Genomic DNA, 27780 nt, shown 5'->3' on the forward strand with positions numbered 1-27780 from the left:
TCTGAAGTAACCAAAACTTTACACAATGGTAGCACAAATGGAAATAAATTGCTGAAATAAATACTAGGGCCTCTTCTAACTTATCCAAATCTGCTTTTTACACTTGCCAAAGATGTACATCAATTTACCACTAGAAATACTGAAAAAACATTCCTGGCATTAGTCCTGTTTCTCCTGTGGATGGACTGCCAGGAAAGAAAAACTCAGCACTTGGCCAAAGGAAGAACAAGAACAGTCCAAGTACCCATTTAATGGTTGAAATGGTCAGAGCAGGACCTACCCCAAACAGATCATATAAACTGCTGTAAAAGCACCAAAAGTAGCTAAACACAAAATAAATGGCTTCAAAGAAATGCAAGAACTGCAGAGAACAAAGACAAGATTTTTGCTTGGAATTGCAAGGTGAGGCTGAAAGAGACTATGCAAGTAGTTGTACAAGATGCAATAGGGAATGACCATGAAAGCAGTGGCCAGGAAATACAAATACAGTGGTAACACATGTGGTGAAAGAAGACACCTGTGACACACAGAGAGCAAAAAAGACACAGTGCTTGGATCACTAAGTATTAGTAGGCCAAGATTCCACTTGTTAATCTTCAAATTTTCATCTGGTTATTTTACAAGAGTAGAAAAGAGAGGGAAGTAGGGGCAGAGATCACTTTTCTTCCTGGAAAATTGTTAAATTCCTCAAGACTCATTATTATTGAAATTGAGCTGCTGACAACATCATGTAGTTAAACTCTGGGGAAACTGATAACAGAGAATTATCCCCTTACACTTGGGCTCTGCCTTAAGACATAAATACACAGTGATCAGAATGGTATCTGACTAGTTATAAGCATTATATATTGAACCTGTTAATTAAGAGCATGATTCAAAAATTTTCAAATCCATTCACTCCAGTCAGGCAATCAACACCAAGCTGTCCTTCCCTTCTTGATCTGAGTGGTGCAAAAGGAGTCTTAGTTCACACACACATATTCATATACATTTACATCTACAGATGAAATTGTTCTGCCCTACAGTGAAATATTTTCCTGTATTTACTAGAAAAAACATCTGAGACAAGTGCTTAGCTATCACTAGGCCCTTCCAAAACATATGTTGAAGGACATATGTTGCCTGCAAATACACATTTTATTCATTCATGCAGTTGTAAGAATAAAACACTCAAACAAGAACTTACCAAGGGTTTTTACAGGGACATTTTTGTTAAAAGAGTGTGTTAAAAGGAATAGGAAGTAAATCAGATGCTGTAAACTTGATGCCTGAATTGAAACAAAAACTTAATTATGAATTTAAAGTGACAGCAATTGTGCAAACAGCATTAAAAACTTGGCTGAGAATGGGATGTGAACAAAGAAAATAATTTTAGTGATAGTTTTTAAAGATGCTGTATTTCATTAAAATAATCTGTAAGAACATTCAGATTTTTTTTCTTCTATTCCCTCCCAACACTATGCAACTTCAAGATTTGCATCCAACTTTCCCATTCAGAAACAGAGCATCTTTAAAGAGATAAATCAGCATTAGCTTACTTTTCCGAAAATTCACGTTCAAAATGATGCATGCTCTATTGAAGACAGCAGAGAAAGAGAGAGGACACAAGTTAATCATCCAGTTCTCGTGTCAAAGTAAGAAAAACAGATACTGTTAGCTGAAAAGTTAGTACAGAAGTCAACACATTCTTACTCACTGACAAATATGAGGACAGCAGATTGACTATTTCAAATTACATTTACAATGCTTCACTCAATTCTAATAAATGAACCACAATTTTCCATGCTCTAAGCATTATTATACTTGATCAACAAATACAACATACATGCTCTCAGTTGCACATGCCATAATTCAAGCTTTACAGGATTAAAGTGCATTTAGAGAGATTTAGCAAGAAATTTGCAGGAAGATTAGCCACAGAAGACAAAATCCATTCAGTTCAAGAAACACTTCCTGCTGTATTAGCACCTGTGTTCACACTTATGGGTCAGAGACACTCAAGAAAAGCACTTCCTAAAGCATTCCAAGTGTTTTACAGGAAGGTGAGGGGCAGGAAAGGTGCACCATATGGGTGCCAATGAAACATGTCATACTGAAGGATTCAGAACAACTGGCACAGAAAAAGATTAAGTACAATTCTTTCACTACTCCTGCAGGGAAGTCCAGAGAAGCAAAAGTGACACCCTCCAAATCCTTGTCTGTTGAAAGAGATCTTGCTGTATCTTATGGGCTTATTTGATTTGGAAAATACTCAGTGAAATTTTAAATAACCCATTACACACTGTTCTGCATCCCTTCTGATCCTAGCCACTGCTCACAGCCACAAAGAAAATGAACAGATTTTCACAACAAAGCAAAGAATTATAAGGGGAAAAAAAGAACCAGAATGTCAGAAATAGATGTTACATTAGAGTCACTTGCATGATCTAAAGAATGCATTTCAAATGTTATTTAATCAAGTACCTGCAACACTGCCATGGTATTGTTCTAACAGGATGCTTTGAGATGCCCTAGTTCTAACACAGCCATACCAAACCAGACACACAGACTGAAAGCCTCAATGTCTTTTTGAAAATCATCTCACCACACACATCCCTGAGTAATTACACACCCATGAGTAATTTTGCTATAGAGATAAATATCCTTAGTAAGTAAAAGGAAATGAGAAGAGAGAAATGCAAGCTACAGATGCATCACTTGTCACAAATAAAGTCCTACCATTGGACCAGTGTGTCTTTCCTAAAGGCAGTAGAACAGTTTTTGCTTAGAACAGTTAAAACTACAACACTTCTGGTGAAAAAAAAACTAGTTTTCTCTCAGAATTAATAAGTGAAATTTCTTCTACAAATTTTGCTCACAAAAGCATTCCTGAAAATGTGACACTTGGCTTTATACCTCATAAACAGCATCCAAGCCATGAGCTCACTAACACACTTCCCAGTGTGAGGACAGGGTCTACAAGCACCACGTCAGACAGGGCTGATGCCCACAAGTCATCACTGGCACAAGGTGACCAACAAACACACTGTGACAATATGGTTTGAGCTAAGACAAATTTTGAGCACAAACCTCAGCTACTTTGATCCACATCTGTACATAAACCTGCATCCCATGCTTAAAACTTGAAAAAGCTTTCAACCATTTCTAACAAGTCCAAGTCAGAACATAACTAAAGAATAGTTTTATTGGGGGAAAAAAAAACACTTTCTAAACATCTGTCCATTTTAGAGGCACATCTCAGCTGCTTCTTTATTAAAGCCCACAGAACTGGCAACAAATTCTCCAGATCACAGTCAGTGCATCCAGAGAACAGCTCTGTTACAGTGCAACAGTGACAGTCACTATCTTGCTTAGGCAATCTGGGAGAAGTTAGTTCCTACCATACACACTTTTCATGCCCTCTACTTGAAGGAGAAATTACTAATTTGAATTTCAGCATGACTGATTTGAATTACATCACACAGACTGCAGTGTCCTTTGAAAGACTATCCACAGCAAAGACAAATTTGATTGCATTGCCTTGGTTAATGAGTTGTGCTGTGCAGAAAGTTCCTGGGACCAGAAGTCATATGGAAAGAGTCACCATAAAATCAGCCATGGGCTGCTTCCCCTCTAGAAATGTATTTTGTTAACATCTTTTGTTATTAATATTTTCCAGTGATCCTCTTCCAGTCTTTCAGACTGAAGCACATCCACTACTGCTCAATATTCAGATTAGTAATTAAACTTTCGGTGCATTTCTATTGCCCACTCAAGCAGATTCTTCACCACTTCCCAACCCTGTTTTAAACATTAGCAAAACTGTCTGCACAGCCAGCAAACTGAAAAACAGAACTGGCCAAAACCAATAAATATATTATTTTTATCCCAAATCAATTTTGTTTCTAGACTTGTTTCTACCAACTCTACTGGGTTATCAATGGGGTGTAACAGAACTGGGGAGATTTATGAAGCTTAAGCTACTGAATTTGTCACACCCAAAATTCATGAAAATACATCACAGCAGTACAGGAATAAAAAGAACAAAGAGACAAGGGATGGGCAAGCAGTATTTCAGAGTGAACAGACCATTAACACCAGAACAAATGCATACTGCAACGTGAGACCCAGAAAATGCCTGGAAAGTAGCAATGTCTAATACAGACTTCAAAGCAAGACATATACCCTGGGTAAATCATATTATATCTCAAGAAAGGTTATAGCTATAAAAAGGTTTCTGTGACCTTCAAAAGAGAGCACATGCCCACACTCAGGCTGCCACCAGGTAACTGTCATCCCAGTGCTGCATCCTTGAAAACCATCATCCCTTAATCATCCTTGGGAACAACAGCACCACTGAGGGGCAGAGGGGAATTAAAAAACAACATAAAGATAAACATAATGATCCTTGAACGTACCTGCTGTGGAGGGCGGAGTGGGGGATGATGGAGATGTTAAAGGGGAACTCGCCCCAGAGCCTGCTAAATAAAACAACAGTCAAGTAACTACAGCTGTGACATGGCAGCTCAACACAGGCAGGACAGATTGCTGGAAGCAGGCCAGCTTTATTGACTGAAAATCCAATCCTGCTTCCACATCTTGGGAAAGATTCCCATTCATAGCAACAGTGATTTACAGTACAGAGTGTGAGAGAAGCCCCAAACACACAGGAAATGCACTCAGTACTTCTCAGTGGGAAACATTTCTGTTGCTTAGGCTGCTGGATTTCATCATACAAATTCTGTTCTCCTTAAGAGTTGTGCCAATGCATGGGTGGCACCCCATCTCTCCTAAGATATGATTTTCAGTCAGTTGCTGAACTCCCCAACAAGCTGCTTTTGGACACATTTTAGCCAAGCAAATCAACTGTGGTAATCTGTTCCATAGTACCAACCATGCCTTTTAACTAAATGAAAACTTGTCAAAGGCTCTGTTGTTTTAAAATTTGGCACTGAAGCAGCAATTTAAAATAATAATTTTCTCATTCATCTTAACACCTTCCCATGTAATACAAATCACCAGAGAATCTCTCTGAAGACTGCATTATTTGATGGCCCTAGTAATGGATGTTGCTATTCAACTCAAATATCAAACAAAATGAGACTGATTTTTTTTTTGAGGAATGGAGCACAGAAGAGAGGAGACATTACTTTAAATTAGGCAGCTGAAGATATAACAGTGAATATTTTTAACCCCTCAATTCACTTATTATTAAATATCCAAAACAGTGGTACTAGACTTTGGTAGTCAAATATGTAAAGTGTTTGTAATCCCAAATCTTTTCAGACAGAAAATGCCAGTAATAACAAAAAAAAAAAAGCTGAAAAACTGTGTAGAAGCAAATTCCTCTCTCTGTAGTTACCTGAGTTATTTGAGTTGCTGTATTTGGCAGAGTGTTCTTCCCCACTTTCATTGGCAGAGCGTTTTGACTTCTTTAAAAGGGAGCAGAGGAAATAGAAGACAGAATGAATAATCACTTTCTATGATAAGGACTGAACTGATACACAGATTTGTAACAGCCATCCACGGTATCACACAGTATTTTTCAGTGCTCAACATCCCTCTTGCCATACCAGGACATGTTTATGTGGTTACAAGAGCACCAAGGCTGTTCTGTGCTCAAATACCTCTAGCCAGGAATCAAGGAACTCCAGAGCCCAATGACCATAAGGGAAAGGAAGAAAACTGACACACATACCCCTCCCCTGAAAAGAAGAGCAAGAGCAGAGTGAAACAGGCTCCAACACCTCCCCAGAGAGTGGGACAGAGCAGAGCATCTCATCTGGGTATGATGTTAACCAAGACTGGCTTCACACAGCAACCTCAAACAGGCTGCACCAATATGCAATTCAGCTAACACTGAAACTTAAACTTTTTAGTAAATCTATTCCTTAAGTGAAGTGAAAACAACCAGGAACTAGTGCAGAAAAACACAGGAAAGAGTAGAGTCATGTACCTATGATTAAATCTGTGCATGGTAAACATTACAAAAAGAAACACATCTTCAGTGGGAGAAACCTATTTAAAGATTGCTTACTTTTCGTGCCAAGATTTTCCTTTTCTTTTTTTCTTCTTCAGAGCCATGATGAGATTGAGCTCTTGTCAGCCTTCTGTGCTGGTGAATCTTCAAAATTAGGGAAAAATTAGAAAAAGACCATATTAAGATCTTATATGTTTGAAAATAATGTTTGGGCTACAAGAAAACTCACTGTAGTCACTTTGCATGTTTGGATTTCCTTTTTTTGTTTCTAGTTTTTTCCTTTACTGTTTCTAGTAGAGGATGGAGACTTGTACTGAAGTTAAAATGATCCTCTAACTTGGAAGCCACTACCTGTGAAACTGTACTTCTTAAAATAGTGAAATGCCATATAGTGAAATGCCAACAGCTGCTACACAACTCCTCATATTGCATTTTTGGGAAAGCAAATCTGTTGGTGAAAGCCTTTATTACTCAAAATAAATTTAGAGTAAAAACTCACTTTCTGCATGTAAAAGTGATGAGGAAATGAAATGTCTGTAGGAAATAAAGAAGTTCAGACATTACCAATTTCTGTTCTTCTGTTAATCGCTTTTCTATGCATTCCTTGGAGATTTTCAATGCTTCTTTTAGCTTAGTAGGAATCTAATACAGAATGGGGAACAAAATCATAGCACAACATGTGATAAAGGAAAACTTCACTGATCAAAACTTACCATTCATCTGATCACATTTCTCATCTAAAGCCCCAACTTGTGACACTATTCCTTTAGTGAAGCAGAAAAGACTCTAGATGCATATTTTTCAACTCCAAACCTAGCCACAGATCAGCAGAGACAAAGAAACACCCAACCCTGGAAGGGATTCTCTAAAGGCAAGGACAGATAACTACTCTGAGACTCCAGTCACATCCCCAAATTTCTATGAGGCTGACACACAAGACACAAGGTCACATATCCTCCAGAAGTGGCCTGGAGCAGCTCCCCAGTGGGACCAGATGTGGTCCCTGAAAAGCCCCAGTGCTGGAGCTGGCAGCAAGGGGCTGATGGTCTCAGGTACCAAAATCAGATTCCACAGGTGTTTGCAAAGTGTTTCCTCACTGCAAGGGACCTGCATGGCTCAGAGCCTCTGCTCAGACAGAGCATCACCATCAGTTACACAAATGGAGACAGGACACAAACATTCTCAGGGACAGTGTGGCAAAGGAATCCAAACACTGATGGCAAGAGCCATAGAGGCAAGTAAAGCCAGCTCTCCTCAACCCCCTCTGTCAGTTAATACCCACATCCTGGAACTTCTACAAACATCAGAAAATCAGGGTTCAGCTCTACCTTGAACTGTGGTTTCTCTGAGTTTGTTAGCAGGACGTCACTGAATAATCTGTGAGTTGAGAAAAGAAAAGAAAAAAGAAGAACATTATTCCCAAGAGACAGGCAAAACCAGAATGAGAATCCTATTGATACTGCTCACTTAAATCCCTCTTTCTCCTTTTGCTTCTCTGTCCTCAACCCTTGGCCACAGGGTTCTATGTACTGCTTTTTATTTCCTAAGCACTGCTGTAAAATTAGCAACACCCAACCCTCAGAACGTAGACACTACTTATGGCTGAGAAAACTGGTTTGTGTGAGATATTTTGAAAGTGGACAGAACAGGTACAGTTCTCAAAGGCAGAGAAGGGTTCCCCTCCAAAAAAGAATACCTTTTCCTTAAAAGCATATGGATTATTAAAAAAAAAAAAAAATCCAGGAACTTTACTTTAAATTTCACCTGAAAAAAATCATTGCTCTTGTTAAAAAACTTCTCTTAGCATGACCCTTGTCCTAGAATTAACAAGAAACATGTGAAAAGTCACATGAACTTAACATTTGAAAATATTTGTATTCTTGCCTGTCCTCTACAAAAGGCAATTAAAGCAAATATTGTAATATTTTCCTCTCCCCTCTATGGTATCAGCAGAAACACCATAAATGATTAATCCTTTTCCATCCAAAACAAAGACACTAGAGGGCAATGGTAGTCTGAAAATAAACTGGTTAGTCCATTTCAAGATGCTTTGTCCTGGAGAACATACTAGAAAACTGTCACTGAGAAACCTCAATCCTGGCTCCAAGATAAATATTTCTGAGTTGCTGTTCACAATGGAAAATTATCACAGGCTTATACTAGAGAAAACAAATTCACATCTAGAATCAATTAAGGAGAATGAAAAAATTCAGAAATAAAGCAAATTTTTAAAAATCCATGAAATTTCATCCTTGTTTACAGGACTTTCTGACCCTTTCAGATTACATGTTCTTATGGTTATAATAAATAGATATTTAATTATATCAATTGCTTTAAATTACATTAATTGCATTTAATATCTATGTAAAACACTTTTGTAAAGAGTATTGATATGAAGGGAATGTGGTATAATATCTTACATATCAAATGCAGCTGGGCAGAGATTGTTTATTCACCTGTATATTTCTGTATTCACAGTTTTCCTATAGTATTTCTCCCAAGGGGAGGAGAAGAAGGAATTGAAGGCTGCAGTCATTCTTCCCAACCAGGAAATCTGAACCTCAGAGCAGGCTCTAAATGCACTGCAACCTGTGCTGAGATCAGACCCAGATTTAGGTATGGACAATCTCCCATTTAGGAGGCCCAACTACAGCATCTCACACTAAGAAACAATACAAGAACCTCCCACCAGAGTTGTGGTTCCATGCTCAGCGTGCTGGTGGCATGTCACAGCGTGGGGACAGCAATCTCCCTGGAATGCTGTGCCCTAACTGCAGGCAGGGTGGCACTGCAGGCAGGTGTGGTCCCCACTCAGTGGCACACTGACAGGGCTCCCTTCCTGCACCCTGGCTTTTCCCCCATGCCTGCCCTCACCCCTTCACTGCCTACTTGGAGGGCAGCCTGTAAGGAAATTTATTCTGTCTGTGCTTCAGAGAATCCCTAAGCCAGTCCTGCAAGAAACTTCAGACAGAACTTCACTTGATATCCAGAGCAGGTCTAAATGCCATTGCTGAGCAAAGTCGGTCCTAAGTGAACTGACAGCAAAATCTGAAGTAGGTCTAAAGGGGACATGCAAGAAGATTCCTTATTCTAAATCCTTTAAATCAGTCTGTACATTATCTCAATCATGTTTGCATTACTTTAATGGCTGGATTAATTCAAATCATGCTAAATAAAGTGCATATGTAACAGCTCCAACACCCGAAAAGACAAAGCAACTTTAAACACACATATTAACACAGGATGGGTTCTACAAAGCCTATCAAGCTTCACTTGGGACACATCCCTCAGAACAAGCAGCAAACCTTTTTAAAGAGGAATAAGAGCAGAAAGTTTCTTCCTCCTAAAATAATTAAAACATTGCTATGAATATAAATGAATATAAAACAAGTTGAACAGGACTTACGGCATCTGTAAGAGCCGTGAGACAGTTGGCATCCCATTCTTCAGAGCTTCACTAGTCAGAATGGACTCCAACACTGACACTACCAAAGACAGAATAAGAATGAACACATTTTTGCACAGCAGGATAGCAAACGATTTAGAATGAACGTTTGGCACTGCTGTGTGGTGCTCCCCTAAGTATTGCATCAACCAAGCAGTGATGAAGCTCTGTGGCATGTGGTTTTTATTACTGCATTACTATTACAAATAGAAGCTTTTCAAGAATGTTAAACATGAGACAAGGGAATCCAGGCATCTCATTACTAGGTAAACACTGCTTTATCACTCAGCTAACAAAGTTTTATTAATACAATGCATGTATTTCATGAAGAACATATTTTCTATTTGACCAAATTACTAATTCTTTCTGGTCACAGGGTGCAAAGATCTCAGGCTGCTATTTCACAGCACTTCAGCTTATGTAAAGTCTAAGAGTGTACCCAGGCAGCTGTGACTGAGATGTTCTGCACTGCATACTAACCAACAAACACTGATGGAGCAGGAGGGAAGCTCTCCACTGGAATTGTGTCTGGAGGTCTCCCATAGGTCATTTCATACAGTAAGTGTCCAAAGCAGTGAACATCAACACCCTCTAAAGTCTGTGGGGGAACAAAAAATTAAAACCACAACTTGTTAATTTTTCACCAGTGGTTAACCCAGTGATCTTGCATGTGAAGACAGAAAAGAGGAACCATTAAGGCAGTTTCTAACCATAACCATTTCCCTGCATAACTGTAGCTCAGATGAAATCATGCTACAAGCTAAAGCAGCCTCTGTTGTCCTTCTGTACAAGATGGAACAAATGGGAGAGCGGTGTTGTCAAGTTCTGTAAAAATGTGTGAAGTAGTAAACTCTTCACAAAGCAGTTTAGAGATCTACACACCAACAGAAGTCCCAACCAAGCACACTTTTCTAGCTAAGTCAAACAGCAAAGAAAGAGATTCATAAAATGACCAGCTGTCACTTCACAGGGAAGTAGATAAAAAGAGGAAAAGCATACCAGACAAACCTAGGAGAGTCTCTTTTGCTCCTCCTTAGGTTTGTGCAAGCTGTACATACATGCTGGGCTCCCAGACAGCATATGTCAAAGATTTCTGAATCATGTTTAAACAGAATAGGCTCCTCTTACTGAAAGAGGCTTTGATGGCACTAACAGATTTGGACTAACCATGAACTTGTGATCATTTCTTTGACAACACAGTAGAACTTGTTTAGCAAGGTCAGCAAGCAGTTCTCTCATGATCCTGCTCAGAATTTATTATACTGAGAGCCTAAAGGCAGGGAATGATGTTGCTGCAACAGGGCAAATTTGTTTTCATATTTTTGCAGTAAGGTAAATGTTGTGCTTTGCAAGCCTGCAGTCAAACAAGCACCTCTCAAACAAATAAAAATAACCTTTGAATAGCTAAAGATCTGCAAGCACCTGATCAATTTTCACAGTCTCCACCAAAGACAAGGCTGATTATTGCTCCCAGCTGAGAACAATAGCTGTGCTCACTGTACAGACACGTGAAACTGCAGTAGACAATATGCAAATTCCTACTAAATACTAACCAGGGTGGAAAGAGATCTTAAAACATCTGCACTTTACCTGTATTTGTGCTGGCACTGTTGCCATAAAAACACTCACCTGCACTCCCCTTCTTCCTGCTTACCTTTGGCCTCAGCCTCACTCCAGTGTGCTGCAACAAAACTGCTTTGCAGCCAGACAGTGATTTGGAGGAAGCAGAAAAGCAATTTGATGGAGCAAAGCTCAGATTTTAAAAATGAGCTTGAGAGAGGACTTTTCATTCTAGTCAGTTCTCCACAAACAAAGGTTGAGAATAAAGATTTGCACAAGATTCAGATGATTCCCTGTCTGAACCTTACATTAATTTTCCGAAACTGTGAAAAGTATGATCGATAAAATGATGGAAGTCCCAATAAGGAATTTTCTAGATCCAGCAACTTGCAGGTATCCCCATCCAGCATCACATTGGCAGAGTGAAGATGGCCATAAGGAAATCCTTTCTCATGGAGGAATTTTAATACCTGAAAAAAAAAAAAATCCAACAGAGAAGCATTATCACAAGATGCTCTGATGATCTCAAGATCATAAGATCATCAACTTAAATGCTCCAATACTAAAGCAGGCACATAATAAATGAAGGCCCCATTTGGAATGCTCACTCAATTTGATCTTCTATCTACATCCTCTCTGGCTGACTATTCATTCCCATTTCACTGGTAGCACTTTTCACAAAATAAATATTTGATGCTGATCCTCAAAGCAGGCTTATGTTCACCTCCCAAAGAGATCTGGAAACTAAAATTTAAAATTCTACTGAATATGATAGTTTGAGTAAAAAAAAAAAAAATTAGAACACACTAATAACCATGAATTTATGGCATATGTTCTGCAGGATATGAGTTACTTCCTTTCCTTTTCTCACAAGGAAAGGACTATATTATCACCTCTCTCCCATTTAAGCCACACACATACTAACTGCATTTTTTGGGGGGGTCATAAATGGTCTCACACAAATATATCTAAATTCAACTCAGCAGCATATCTCAATATACATTTAGCTTTGAAATCTGCTGCTGATGTAAAGCTTATGTACTCAAAGTTTGTCTGCTTTCTGTAGTTAGACCAGTTGGCCTTCAAAAAATTTTTTTAAAAGGCTGGTAAATAAAGCAAAAAAAAAAAAAAAAGTACCTCTAATATTTGTCTTCCATATGTTTTTATTTGATGAAGTTCAAGACCTTGAATTTTTTTAGGATTGCAATACTTCTTCAGGAATGGGTCTTTTGGCTTTGCCTTTAAAAGAAACACACATATCAAGTATCATACCCATAAAATTCACTATTTGTCTTAGTTTGCTTAGAAATTGATGGCAAACAATAAACATACATATAATAAACATGTTTTTATAAAAAACACGTATGGTCATTCCAACATATATTCTGCCATTAGAGTTAGGGGTGGGGGAAGATGTTACCTTATAAATAAGGTCCTTTAGTGTCCCTTTTTCACTGAATGGTCTAATAACCAGTGCTGAAGATTCGTTGGCAGTGGCAAAAGTGATTTTGTAAATATAGGGATGCTACGAAAAGAAGAAACTGTAGGTAAATTTTAAATGATGGATTTTTAAAAATCATTTATGTTCAATTCACAAATAAGAAAAGATCAGCCTGAATTGTATATTTAAAGTAATAAATTGGATTCTCTCAGTGCCATGGAATAACTCATGTTAGTCAGTCTTAACCTAGAGTAAATGCAAAGAAAACTTCACAGACACTATTCAATTAACATATAAATTAAAAACAAAAAAAAAAAAATCTATTTCAGCCAGTCTTTCACATGCTTAATATCCTTAAAGAGAGACTCCAGAGACTCCTTTTGGAGTCAAATGCCAGTTTTTCAGGCAGAGATGCCTACTGGATTTATAACATGGCATTTCACAGGAGCTTAAATTGCACACCCTCCTTTGCAGCTCTACTAAGATGCTCCTGTCTTGACTCCAAAGAACTGAAAAAATAATGATACTCATTCCCCTGCCTCATCCTCTGCTGCCTGAGAATATCCCAGCTCATGGGTTAGCAATTACACCTAAACAGCTCTATCCTAACAGCCTAAAGGTGTTGAGGAGATGAAATAAAAGCTCATGATCTCACGGTACTGCACAAAGAAGAAAAAAAATCAAATCAACCACAACACTGAATCTCCTGTAATAATCCTGCAGGATTATTATTTATGCTGAGAACATGTTTCCTCATAGTATATGGGAAATTTAATTAAAGGTTTGCAAACCTTTAATGAAAGCAGCTCTAAAATTACAAAATATGCCAACTAGGCTACATGTGCTTTTCCAAGATCAGTCCTTGACATGCACCTTTGTGCTAGAATAATTTAAAAATCTTCAGTACTCACAGAACAGGAAGAAAGAAGTTTCACAGCATACTGTAAGTCTCTGTCAGATAAGTATTTATCAGGGCCAAGATCAGCCTGGAAGTAAACAAGAAAAGAATGGAATTATAATACATGTTACATTCCATAAAGAAAATATTATCAATGTTCTACCCTGGAAAATTAGGACAGATGTTTGAAGGCATATTTTGAAGAGCAAGCAAGGAAATTACACATACAAAATGAAACCTGAAGAGGCTGAATAGGGCCATGGTTTTGCAATACAGTCTGTCCCTAAATAAGTATTGATGCCTCTTTCCTCCCACAGACTTGATATGCATTACTACCACTGAATGAACTTTGCCAACCCTAAACTGGGGGACTGTGTACATTAGGAACTGATAAGGCACCTTCTTCCTCTGTAGCAAGAAAAACATCCCTCCTCCACAGGCTTTAGTGACCTCCACTCTCCAGTGAAGTCTCACAAACAGCTGTGCTCATACAACTAACAGGGAAACACATTTCAGCACAAGAACAAAAGCAACTGTTGTTAAAGGAGTAATTCATGTCCCTCTCACCTAATACTTTGTCAGCACAACTAAAGCTCTGCGTAGGAAAACCCATGACTTTAAAAAGGTTCATCTCATTATTTTCAGTGAGCAAATTTATCTTACAGTCAACAGCCACATCATTACAACTAAAGAATCCTGAGGTGCAGGTTTGGGAAAAAATGACCAGGCACAGGAACTTCCAAAGTGGATTTGCCACCAGAGGAAAGAAATATAAGAAATTCCACACCACACATCTACCTAAGGGCTTCCAGAGCTCTCTCATTGCCTGAGCTCTTTGATTTCTCTCCCCATCACTCACACATTTTTGTCAAAACCAAACTTTGAGTGAAATTGAGAATGACTTAAGTATGAAATTAAAGCACAGATACCCAGCTTAACACTAGTCGTTCCTTTGGTTGATTCTTAATTTTCATTAAGAAATATTTCTTACGTATTCGCCAACCTAAAAAAAAAAAGTAAAGAAAAAGGTCAGCAGCAGTTTTAATTAAACACTGCTAAATCACACAGCTTACAGGCAGGACAAGGTCTGTAAGCAAAGACAATATTGGAATCTTAGGAAAACTCATGTAGTTGGGGAAAAAGTCAGGGAAGTTTTCATGCACACATGCCCTTCTTACCTATATCTTTTAATGGTTCAGCTACTTCCCACTTTGGCTCGGATCGGAAGAACATTGAAACATGCTGTAAGGCAATTTCTGGAAAGAAAAAAGGGAGACAAAGAGGAAGAAAAAGCAGGAAAAAAATCAAATGTTTTAAAACACTATATAATGTAATTATCCACATAGGAGGTAAGGTTCAATGCCAGAAGGAAGCTTTCAGGAATTCAGAGTAAAAGTCAGCAAAATCAATTCAAAAGGAAGTCAGATAAAAACACAGTTAGAGGGCATTTGAATTTTTAACCTGGTAACTCAAACCCAGAGAGAAAATAGAGAAAGCACTGCTTGGAAAACTTACCAATCTCCATCCTATCTGTACTGGATCTACATTTCCAAGTCTAAATCACAGCTCAGATTTCCCACACTAGGTCTACACAACATTAGAACATCAAGTGTTTCTGCTGGATCTATAAAAGTGGTTTTATCTCTTTGACATCCACCTATGTTGCTATTACTAAGTGTAGTTTATGTAAACTAATTAGTTCTGTTTCACTATATGTTATTGTGCCCTTTTCTGTGCAGGCAGAGGTACTTGGCCAGCTATCACGAGTCTTCATTCGGGGGCCAAAGGGGAGGACACCTATCTGGTTAGTGAATTCTCCCACAGCTGGGAACACAACTGGTTTATTCATGAAGTGACTTGAGGGGAAACCTCAATGAGAAGTGGGGAGGGGGAGAAAGGGAATCATGCCAACAAGGAATTTTCCCTAACGTGGCATAGAAACTCAGCAAAAAGGTAAGGATGTGCTAATCTCTCTGCATTGTATCTTATTTATTTAGAAATATGCTAGAAAAAATGTGCAATAAATATAATCTCTGCTCCAGTATTTAAGAAATGACAAACGGATGGTGTCTCTAAAGACCATAGGCAATGACATGTGTCACCAGCTTCCCAGCAAATTGCAGGAAAAAGTCTTGATGAAAGTGCTCAGAATTAACACAGAAGCCACAAAGCCTCCTTGAGAATTTAAATTGCTTGCTCAGCATTAGCCAGACAAACTGCATCCTTAAAGAGTTACTAATAATTTACAACTCCTGCACAGCTTATTATAATGGGAAACCTTCTTTGCACTTTGAAGCTGAAGACACAAGAATGTTACATAAAGGGAGAGAAAAAAAGACAAGTGAAAAGGAAGCAGTGAGTTCCTGCTTCAGTAGGCTCTGCTTCTAAGAAAACAAGCTTTGCATTTTGCAGAGAGTTGCTTTGCCTATGAACTAAATTTGTGGAGTGGGTTTCATCACTAAGAGGAAGTTTTTTCAGTCTGTAAGACAAATATTTATTGATATCCAATGGCTGAAGCTGAAGTAAGACAAATTCAAAGAAGAAACAGTTAGTAAGGAAGAAACTGATCACTGGGATATCATTTTAAGGAATACAGTGACTTTCCAGTATCTGTGGGAAGAGGATGTCTAGCTTAGTCTAGCCTTGAAAAAGTACCCAACCTAGCTCAAGCAATTAGTTCTAAAAGTCTCACATCCCAAAGCAAGGGTAGAAGCTGGACAAGATAACCACAATTCTTGGAAGATTCAGTGTTCAGAAAATGGGCTGTTTTAACAGAACACTAAGCTGACAAACTTAACTCCACCTTTCACTCTGACAGACAATTATTTCCCAAGAACAACTCTTCTCATTTATTATGAATTGTGAAAAGTTGACATCACTCTCACCAACCCCTCCCTCCAAGTTCTGCTTATACAGACCTTGATCCTCTTTACTCCTCTGCGAAATAATTCAAATATTTATATTTGACAACCCAGCAGGATCCATGCACAGAGCTGGAGAAGCATTATCATAAATAATCACATGCACAGTATGAAAATTGTGAAGATTGTTTTCCCCATGCTTCAGTGTAGATCCTGGCCAGCATTCCCAGAAGAGAGACACAGCACATGCTGAAGTCAAGGTGAAGCACAGTTTTGTATTTTCTACTTACCAGTGTAATTTACAGAATAGCTGTTTGGGTCCAAGAATTTCTTTACCAGTTCACAGTTAGACAGTATGTGATGGGTAGTAATCACATCCAGGTAGGCCTGGAGTCCCTTCTGTCTTTCAGCAATGAATTCACGCTCCATATTTCCAATCAACTTTTTTGGAGGAAGAGGTAGACTTAGAGTTGAGATCTTAAAAAGAGAGGAAAAATTACTGACCTTGTTCTCAAAATGCCTCAAGGATATAAAACTAGCAACCCAGAAAGCAAAAGTCTCTCAGCAGCAAGCTAACTACTGGATAACTCTTTTTGCAATGTGCACGTACAAGCTTTTCTATTTTTCCTAAGCACAGTTATCAGTCAGATGACAGCTTGCATCCCACTGTGCAGAGATCAGTAAGTGGAACGACACTGAAAGTACAAGGAGACAAATTTTTGCTAGTGAGTTAATACATTTATGAACATTACCCAATACCTTCAGATACTAAATGGCTACAGTTTTTAGCCAGAGTCTTTCTATGATGTACTTCTGTCACAGCACAAAAACAATTCACACCTCACCATTTTTTCTGGATAAGATTTATACATTCTTATTTAATCAAGTGCAGATTAGTAACATTTCTCTGCCTCTATATATTTGTAAGAAATGTTGTTTCTGTTAGTATTTTAAATATGGTGAAGATTTCCATTTTATCTTCTGATTTTATTCCTGTACATTTTTTAAACATCTATCTATACATCTTTCAACCCAGAAATAGCTGCAATCTACCAGGGGTTGTACACTAATTGTTTTATACTGACACAAGAGATAAAAAAATTCAGGAAAAAAATCAGAGAAATCTTTCAAAATTGGACAATGAAAAAAATTCAAAGCCTTGTGTAAATCAGATCAAAGAGATCACCTTTAGTGTTTAGATTAATTATCTCATGTGAATTACCAGAATACAATTTTCGTGTTGTTAACACATCATTGTCCTGCAGATCAAAGCACCTGCCTTGGGTAAGCTGAATCTCCATGGGAGTTATCTTTAAGAGTTGTGTGATGCAGGAATCAATTGCACCAGATGCAATAACCTCATTTCTAAAGCAAACAGTTCATCAGGGAGAAGACTGAGACTTTTGGTGTTTGAGTAATTTTCATTTTAACTAGCAGGAAAAGATTAATTCAACAAACTAATTGTAGCATTCCCCTTCCTTTCTAGCTCCTTTATCTGAACATAGGAGTTGTCTCCTGCTAACTTTAGCACTTCTCATTTTCTGACTTCAAATTATGGACTGAAAAAGGACTGTAACTATGTCTGAATTACAGAACATGTTAATAAAAAACAGGGAAAAAACCAAAAGCAACCATATATCACTTACAGCCAGTAATTCACCAAATAAGTTTTAGCACCAGGGGCAAACAGAACTCTCCTTTGGCAGACTACTCATTTCAATTCAAAACTGAGTTTCTAAACAAGAACTAAATCCTCTTCTAGTATTACCCACTTAAAAAGCATGTCAAATCATCATCACCTTTACCTTCTTGTCCTGACAGCTAGCTACCATCAGAGAGAAACTTACTCTAATTCACACGTTTTCCACCCACTATTACTTGTTTTAAAACTTATAAATCAGACTGCTACTATTTTTCAGCAGAAAGTAACATTCAGGCTGGGGTTTTTGTAACAATCTGCCAAAACACACAGCAGAGCACAGCAAGAACACTCCAGCACAGAAGAGCACCTCGCAGAGGGTCTGACCTTGCAAAGACCTCACATGCTTTAGACACTGAGCCCCAGCTCACCACTGGAGCCAGGATGGGCTTTGCCACGGAAGAACCTGGGAATTAACATTCTTATCTTCAAACCACAGCCTGCTCAGGAATGTCTGTTCAAAAGCTGCAATAAAATGCTTCACAAAAGCCAGATATCTTGCTGTGAATTCCAGTACTTCCAGTACCAGCACTTCACTTGACAAAACAGAAGAGCCAACGATCTCCACTGATCTCTGTCAAACAAGTAAAGAGGAAGAAATGCAGAACTGACTGGAAGAAGTTTTTCAATCTGGTACATCTGAGAGCTCAGGGAACCTGTCTTGAAACTTTCTGATACAAATCAGGGTCACATATATACACTTCATTATTTTCCAAAGGATTTGGCCAGCCTGCATTCCCTAGCCTAGACAATTTTGAAATTCTCAATCCTTACTATTATCACATAGGTAGTACCAGATTAAGAAGAGAAAATCTGCATTCCAACTCAACTGCAGCTGTGCTCAAACACACCCACACGAACACACAGAGAGGTCAAGTATGCCACAAGAACTTGGAGAACTTGGGCTTTACACCCCAGCAGTTCTTCCAGCAGATTTTTAGCTTTGAAGGAAAAATATTAGAGTTTGGTATCTTCTTATTTGTTTGGAGTTTTCTTTGTTTACTCTAATTTCAATATACACAAGATGAGAGCTTAAAGGGTTTTAAAACATGTCATGGGAATTGAATATTGTGATGGAATATTGCTGCTTAGAGTTTTGGATGGAAACATCTGAGAAGTGCTGCATTGTCTTAATGGATGAGGAAAGTTCAGACCCAGCATCATAAAGAGTAATTTATAAAAAACTCCAAAAGAGTGGCAGAAAAGAGCCACTGGAGGTGACCAAGTGCTAAAGCACATGGCCTGCTAATTTAGCCACCCTCTCATATTCATCCCATTAAAGTTAGAGTACATTTTGATAATCCTTATTAATGTTTTCCAGTCATCCAAGCAGCTGACATTTTTGTCCTGGATTTTAGTCTCTCTTGTTTCAAATTTCCCCTTTGTCCCACTCTTTAAAGTTGCTCTCAGATAATTTCCTGGACCCTGCACTTTTATAATTCACCTCTATTTCAGATACAAAGGCTTTTTCTTTCAAACTGCATCATACATAACCTGTTTAACTTCACTTTATAGATTTTCCACATAGGCCTAACTTTGCAGTACCTGTCATTTCTGGATTTTAAGTCTTAAAGGTCCATTGCCTTCTCTACTAAAGCTGCCTCATTTGAAAGGTAAATGAGAAGGCAACAAAGCCTTTTCATGCCTTAACACTTTCTATTCCCTCATGGTTAAGAGGAGCTTGTTATAGGTGGCTGCAAAGTGAATGCTTCCTTCTTTTTAAAACTTTCACAAAATTTTTTCTCTATGATCTCTATCAAAACTATGGTTAAAGCCACAATGATCCCAAGGTACTCTGATGCCTAGTACCATCTCAACTTGTGTTCCCATGGGTGTCTGTCTAATTTTAAATCTTGGATGCCTCTGGAGCAGGAGACACCTCTGCACTGCATTTATTCAGCACATCAGAGAGAAGGTTTCTAGGTCATGATAAAAATTCCAACGTGCCACTGCACATTTAACAAAATAATTCCACAAGGCAACCATGCTATATCTGCTGAATTATGATTGATTTGCCTCCATCCACCTGCAGCAGAGGAAGCAGTTATAGTGGGCTCTCAGAGCACTGAAATCAACACCCTCACAGGGCTTTGCTCACCAAGGTTCATCAAGCAGGTAGTTAATTTGATTTGGGGAGGAGGGAGGAAGTGGAAGCAGTATTAAGCTCTTGAATTCATGAAATGCTTTACAAGGGTAAAAATTTTAAAGTCACTCAAATCGTGTCATTCACTTTCTATCTTGTTTGCCCAGTATGGAAATCTCAAGTAATGAGTTTGTCTCTGTAGATGTTAAATCACTGCTGCTTCCCCCCTGTCCCCAAACACACTCACATACCCTGCTTTTTCCCACACAAACTAAAAAGAAATAATTGTCCTAAAAAGCAGAGGCAAACACACAGTAAGTCCAGTGTCTGACCAAGGAACACTCCTCAGTGACACAGAAAACCATCACATGAGAAGCAGCATCTGGTTGTGCTTTTAGAAGAATATAAATAATGAGACACATAGCACTTCAGTGCTGAATTTATAAGGTTGGTATGTGCCTTGGCTTTCTCCAAATCAAAGGAGGAACAAATAAAAACACATAAAACCGGAACAAGTCACAGGACTGAAGGGAAAGATTCAGCATCTGCCAATTTCCTCCATTTCTATATAAACTGATCCTGTTAATGCTAAAATTCTAATTTTACAAGAGAAAACTTAAGGGTGAATAAGTACACATTCATGTTACATTTGAAGACACAATTTCTCTTTGCAGTTATGCAAATTCTTTTTTTTCTTTACCACAATATATAAAAATATCACGATTTTGAATATATTCTTCTAATTACATTTTTTATTTATATATGAAGAGTGAAAATTACCTGCAGGCTGTTATTCAACAAGTCAAAGTCACTATATCGCCTCACAATCTGTAAAATAAAAGACAGAAGTTCAGGAAAGAAATTACTTTTTCCATTAGCATTTGACTCCTCAAAATCTCATCAGAGAAAAGTAATTTCCATTTACAATCATCTTCTTTTGCAACTTTTGTACAAATGCCTAACTGCTGGGTTTATGTCACGTTGCCAGAGAGCAAAAAAAAAGTTTTTAATCACAACTCAATCAGACAGAAAATGCATTTCTAAAAATTATCTTAGAACAGTACTTGTGAGCACAGTTGTCTGCAAACAAGGTATTTTTGCCATATTATATGTAACAACTTTTCATACTCAACTTCATTCTACCTCTTGGTTTCATTTGTCTTGTATCAGCAGAGCTGTGATTTTAGCACTGAGAAAGGCAAACTGGCATTTGAGGATTTTAAAAGGATGGTTGTACCAACACACAGTAGAAACACATGACAGGCATTTTTCCTGGAATATTCAGAATAGCAGCAGACATCGTGCCTTCTGTAGCTGGCAGCAATACTGTTTTTCTCTTAGTTTTGACCAAAAGAATTCAGGCATTTCATGTTCTCAACTCCAAACCAACATTTCACTTTCCAGCTCAAATTTTAAAAGCTAGGAATAGGCAATTTTCAATATCCTCCTAAAAAAAAGAATCCTGGTTACGTGAACTACAACATAAGAAATTACCTGCCAACTGTTTTCTGCTGAAACTCCTCTCTGGACACGGATTATGTACTCCTAATAAAAAGAAAAAGTCATTAGAAATAAGAACTAATGAGCTGAAGAAAGTTAATGGGCAATTGTTAAAAAATGACAACTAACATTCAAATGCAGAAAATTCAGATCCAGCACCCTGGGGAAGGTCAGAGCTGGGTTTGCTCAGACCCATCCCTAACAGCTGTTCCACTCTGCTTTCCCAGCACAGAAGAGAAGGAGAGCTCCAGGAGCTTGCACACCTGTGGAGCACTTGAGCAGTTTAATTTAGTTACAGAAGATGCCAGCAAAAGCAAACTCAGCACACATCTCTACCCACAACAGCTGAAGAAGCCTCTCTCTCCTCACCTCCAATACCTAAAAAGTACCCCCAGGAATTATTGCCACCACCATGACAAAGTAAAATGCCAGTAAATACCCACAACTGCACAGCCTCTCATTATTTTTGTACTAAGAAAGTTACCACAAAAGCTTTGGAATGTACTTGAGTAACTAGAATGTATCTGTTTCTCATTATGCTAATTCTTCATTTATAATGCATACTTAATTTTAAATATTTACATATTAGCTATGCAGATATATCTAAATCTCAGTGAGCCACTTCTGCATTTTAAGAATTGATTATTCTCCCACCACAATTACATTCATAAATCACAATTCTTTTCAGTCTCTTCATTTCAGGTACTGGAAAGTGTCTTCTGGTTTTGGAATTTGCCTTCTCAACCTTACAGAACTAATTCCTCTCTTTCAAATGGAATAAAAGCTGTTACACTGAAAAACATAAATATACCATTGGATGCAAAAAAATAGTGGGGCATATCAGAGAATCCCTCCACAGACTTAAATTCTCATTTAACATCTACAAGTAAGTAGTGTAAATCAAGAATTATGACTGTTCCAGACAAGAGGCAAAGGCAACAATTACCAGCTAGCTTTACCTTGTGTACTCAACCTTACCTAATCCAGATTTTATTCACAATTTTCCTTCCAAAACCCAGTGCTGCTGAGGCAAAAAAATGGTATTCAATTTTCTAAAATTCACTTAAAATATCCTTCATTATCAGAGCTCTCAAATACCTGTAGCAAGTTGGAACCACTTAGCCTTGAGAAGAAACAAGACTAGTAAGCATGAAAACCAGAGTGGTTTAAAACACTTGTCTTAGCAGATTAGTTGGTAATTATAGAAATTCACACAAACCAAAACAAATAACTGTAAAATTAGAATTAAAGTGTCTATTTTCAGAAAGTCAGCCTGACATAGTCCCTCCATATTCTTTCCTCTTACCCATTAGAAATCATAATTATGGTATCTTCCTGCAAAACATGAAGCCCAAATCCTCATAAATAGTAACATAAATCCACAGAGCTGATAACATTTAACCAGTGTAATTATCTTTGGAAACTGTGTGACAGAAATCAATTAATGGGACACCTGGAAAACCCATATTCACCACTAATGTGGCTTCCCTTGTTTTGTGACCATTCCTGCATTTTGGAAAGAGGCTACTTCACACACAGACAAAAAATTGCAGCAACTGCTTATTCATCAAGTCTCAGAGGAACATTGGCTGTTTCTCTGAAAAACCACACCAGTGATGATTCACCACGTGCAGTCATTCATCTTTTCTAGGTTTTGAAAGAAGCAGAGTTATTGCTCAATCCCTTGTAGCACTTGCTCTTTATCCAATGATTGTCATTTTCTATTGTGCCCCAAGAAAATTCTCCAGGACAGGCAGAACACAAATTCATTAAACCACCATCAAAGCATCTTATTGCACACAACCACACCGGTCAACACAGCTCTTCTGGAGAGCCTTGTGATAAACAGCTCGGGACTCAGAGCTCAATCTCACAGTAATATTATATTAAAAAACAACATATTTGGGCCACAACTATTTTACCCCTAGTTAGCTGAGCATTTTCCCATCCCACCCATATCTGCTTTTGTGGCCTAACACACTAATCAAGTCCCTTTTTTATGTCACAGGGTTCTCAACTGGAAAGAGAAGAGCAAACACTTTCCAGGTGTGGCCATTAGTTCTGTGTATGGAAAAGCTACATCCCATCAGCACTGACTGTAATGAATTATTGTCCAGCTCAGCACTACCTGACAATACAACTAACAAACAAAAAGCCCTAAGTGGTCTTCTGAGCTGGTTGAGGGGCTTGTCCCTCATGCTGGCAATGAGATGGAAAGTCAAAGACCAGCAATAGTAGAACAGCCAGGATAAGAAATACAATCCCATTCCCAGTATCTGCCATGGCTACACACAATCAGCAGACCACAGTATGCTAAGTTCTAGTGAGAAGTTGATACTTCCTATTGCCTCCTGTGGCAACAAGCTTGTCGTGGGATTATAATTAGCACCACTGATATGTGCTTCCCATAGGACCAGAGAAGAGCTTTCAACTCTTCAAGTCTAATGCACAAACGCCTCTATTACTCTGCCAAATTCTGTCTCAGTTAGGAAAAAAAAACCTGAATTACAACAATCTTCTTCTGAGACAGCCTGATAGTGGGACTGAGACTGGCCATAGGAAATAAAGCATAAGGAAAACAGAGGCACACTCAGGATCATTTCTGTTTAGCAGCATCATCTAACGTAGGAAAACAGTGGAAATGCCTTCAGAAAAAGCTAGTAATTACCAGAGTTCACTCCTGCAAACAATTTTAGGCACCAACAATCAAGGTCTATGTTAGCTACACTCATGTAGAAATTCCCAGGGCATCTTTCACTCCTACATGAATAGCTCGGAGTTTTTCCTATGACTCAGTTTACCAAATAACTTCAAAGGATTTCTAACAGCTGCTGGTTGGGAAAGAAAGGTCTCAGCTTGCAGAAGAGAGACAACCTCCCATTCTGCTTTGCCCATGGGCAGCAAGGTCACTGTCAGCAGAGCCTCCTACAAGACAGGCCACAAAACCATTCCTAAAACAACCTCCCTGGGTCCCTGCACACAGATAAGGGTTGTGCATCCGCTGCTCTTCCTATCAGTGCTGCCAAGCCACTTGATATTCCTGCAGCAGCTCAAAATACATTTTTAAAGATGCCAAGGAAAGCAGTTTTACCTATGGTATCATTTCCTGGCTGTCAAAAAAAGTAAAAAAAAAAAAAAAAGCTGAAATGGGTGGAGGAGGAGGTCGGGAGCAGGGAAAGATGTATGACCCCACTGCATGCTGTCATTTCCTAAAACCTTCTTCCTATTACTACAGAGCTCTGGATAGAGTTTCTGAAAAGGAATATTTTCCAAATAACCACATGGATCAGTGACAAGCACACTGCATTTCTCCAATCCTTTCCGGTAACAGTTTCACATTCACTACGTGGGATTAATGTTATCCGGAATTTACCCATTTTCAGGCAGAGCTAAGATTTAGGTGGGGTTTTTTTCTTGGTTTTCTTTTTTTTTTTTTTCCCCAAAATTCACCAAGATCAGCCCTTGGTATTCCAGCACTTATTAAAACATTATCATCAGCAACTCAGAGCTGCTGAGCAAAATTTTGTTAACATTCCTGGGTGAAAATTGCACAGCAAAGCACTCCAAATGTTTAACAATTGCTCTTTATCACTATCCCTAGTTTTTGAAACAGGAAGCAAACAGGAAAGAAGGCTTTTGCAGAGACAAGATAGGGAAAAAAAAGTGATGAGTTAAGAGATTCTTATAATACAATGTAGAGTCTCACAATATTGGGTAATACATTCTGTTTCCCCCAAGCATATAGTCTCTAAATTTCCAGCTCAGGATAGTCAGTCTCTTTTTCCACAGATTTCTCCTTTACATCTGTTTAATCCAACAGGCTTGAAAAGCCAACCATTATAAAGATCCAGGTCACCTTCAGGTCACATCAACTGAAAGTTTGAAAGAGCTTTATTTTATAAGCATTAAAGAGAGGAAAGCCTAATTAAGCATGAATACAATCCCTGCTTAAGTAGGCTGGATTGGAACAATTTCTAGTAAGAAGTTCTTTTAAAAGTTTATTTAGAAAATCTCCCATGCAACAACATCAGGAGAGCTGCTCAGCCTCAGAGGCCTCTCTGTTACAGGGCACAGTATTTATTTGCTATTGCACAACCTGCCACTAAGCCATGAGGTAGGAGCAGCAGAAGAGGTTGATGTTTCCCTGCTTTCTAAACAATCCAGGTGTGTTTGTGTCTGTCCTGCACCACTCACACACTGTATCCCTCCTGTAGTAATGAGTCAGCCATTCAAAAACTGAAAGCTATGAAGTAGGACAACTGCAGGGAAAAAATAGGACACACATTTACATGTAATGAAACTTAGTGAACACAAAAAGCTTTGGAGAGAGATGAGAAATCACAGACTGTCAGAGCTCTGCATCACCATGACCTTCACCAGAAAGGCAAATTACTCTCTATTTTTCAGGAACTACTCATTAGCCAACAAAAATATTCTAATTAGGGTTTACTAAAGTACAATATGGAAACTAATATTTTGACTACAATCTTCACAGGACCTACAAATGCAATACTAATTTAGTAAGGTCACCAGTGGAAACCATAAGTTTGGAATATTGAAAATCAGGTGCGATGGCAGATTCATCTTTTGAGAGCTCAGGCTGCAGGAGGGGTGGGAGGTAATCAAACTTACTAAGTCCAGTGGAGGAATTGCATTTCTGAAACCTCAAACAAGTGAGCTATGACACTTCCCTGTGTAAAGCCAAGTCTAAAAGTAACTTCATGTGTAGTTTTGTCCAAAGTGAATGCAGCCTTGAAAAGATTGAATTCCTTGTAAAGCAGATGTACAAAATCTTTTACAAGCTTTTAAACTAAACCCTGCAGTCCTAGGAATATGTGGCTCCATTTTTCTATTTGGAACAACACAGAAAAAGCATAAATGCTTTTTCAATGTTTTTCTAATCTAAAAGCTATGAGTGTCAACATTCATCATTGCTTAAGGAAAACTAAAAACTCTGAAGGATTGTTAGACGAGGGATTTATTTCAGCTGTTCATTTCCAAATGCCTTTAAGACAACAATGTACTGTACCAAAGCTGGCTGATTCACTACTTCAATTTCAAAACATGAAACACATGAAAAAGGAAAATCACTTCAGAGAAGAATTAAGAAATGTTGGAAGAATATGTACAGCTCACCAGTAGTTTTACTGCTGAAAAGACTTGCAGGTACAGACATGCAGTTTATAATAAGGAAAATGTCTAGGTTATCATGGAAGAAAATAGCACCCTATTTTAGGGCTTAGAAAGAAGTCACTATTAAATAGTGAACACACAGATGAAATATTGCATTATGAGGCAAGCTTAACAGACAAAATTTATTAAAGCTTTAGTGCTGAAATTGCCTCTGTTGTCAGAACACACCATTTGGCATCAAGATGAGACACTTGCAAATGGCTTAGTATATTGGATGTAATCCTGCTCCTATTGAAGTCAAGGAATGCAATAGCAACAAAACTTCATTTTCTACAAAAGGGTTGGTACACAGACCTACAAAGGGACTGACTCATGGCTGTGGAAAGCTGCCCAACACACCCCTGGAAGTTACACACTCTCTCTCTCTGACCCATTGCTAGTCACAAGCATAAAGAAGGAGACAAAACAAAGCTGACCAGGCTTGCTCTTGTAGTTTCAAATCTATTAGGTGAGATGCCATTGGAATGCACCTGTAATATGTACTTTTTTGGCTTTCAAAATGAAAATGACTCTGTAAACACCACACTATAGAATTAATTGTATTTAAGTGCACAACAAAACTCAGACTCATTGTAACACACTTAACCAGGGAAACAACTTTGGCAAACACAGAAAGGCATCATTTTCCTCTCCCAGTTATGACTGGAAATAAATACACAGAAAGAAAGCCTCAGTTGCAACGCAAAAACACGGAGATTATGTTCCAGCTCAGATGTGCTAAGTCCAGTAAGAAATTCTGAGCTCTTCTGACTTGAACGAAGCATGCTGAGCCTGTGAGCCTATCTGATAATTTTGCAGTTGGCTACCTAACAAAAACCCATTTAGGGGGGTTGACATACTCTTACTAAGCAAAAATTGCAAATCCTCCAAAGTATATTTTCAATAGTAGCTTAATCTCTTCTTAGGTTTCTGGAGAATTCAGGAAAGAACATAGTAGTTTCAGGTTTTGTTTTCAGTTTTGTTTTTTTTCAGTTTCACCTTCAGCCTCAGGAAACAGAAACTCAGCCTCTGCCAAGTACAGTCCTCAATTCAATGCTATGAAGTTTACACTTACCCAGTCTGTTGTACTAAATTTAAATTAACAGAAACTGCTTAGAACAATGCACAAGTCAACTATTCATTAGACACAAGCTTTGGTCTT

At 38.3% G+C, this 27780-nt stretch overlaps 1 protein-coding gene across 2 annotated transcripts in view; it reads right to left on the minus strand.

Moving 5' to 3' along the window:
* Nucleotides 1–27780, minus strand: part of PXK (PX domain containing serine/threonine kinase like) — a 33835-nt gene that overhangs the window by 3226 nt on the left and 2829 nt on the right. Inside the window, exons 2-17 of one of the 2 annotated variants that reach the window (XM_056501780.1) lie at nt 21441–21491; nt 20727–20774; nt 16455–16641; nt 14482–14559; nt 14233–14306; nt 13317–13391; nt 12385–12489; nt 12102–12203; nt 11273–11434; nt 9885–10002; nt 9366–9444; nt 7288–7336; nt 6524–6601; nt 6017–6103; nt 5342–5411; nt 4398–4460 (exon numbers count right to left, since the gene is read on the minus strand). In XM_056501780.1, coding sequence (XP_056357755.1) covers nt 4398–4460; nt 5342–5411; nt 6017–6103; nt 6524–6601; nt 7288–7336; nt 9366–9444; nt 9885–10002; nt 11273–11434; nt 12102–12203; nt 12385–12489; nt 13317–13391; nt 14233–14306; nt 14482–14559; nt 16455–16641; nt 20727–20774; nt 21441–21491 — 1426 coding nt within the window. The remainder of the gene's footprint in view (nt 1–4397; nt 4461–5341; nt 5412–6016; nt 6104–6523; nt 6602–7287; nt 7337–9365; nt 9445–9884; nt 10003–11272; nt 11435–12101; nt 12204–12384; nt 12490–13316; nt 13392–14232; nt 14307–14481; nt 14560–16454; nt 16642–20726; nt 20775–21440; nt 21492–27780) is intronic. The other variant, XM_056501781.1, reaches the window with a different exon arrangement.

The sequence above is a fragment of the Oenanthe melanoleuca genome, chromosome 12 (assembly GCF_029582105.1).
Source record: "Oenanthe melanoleuca isolate GR-GAL-2019-014 chromosome 12, OMel1.0, whole genome shotgun sequence".
NCBI classification, from domain to species: domain Eukaryota; kingdom Metazoa; phylum Chordata; class Aves; order Passeriformes; family Muscicapidae; genus Oenanthe; species Oenanthe melanoleuca.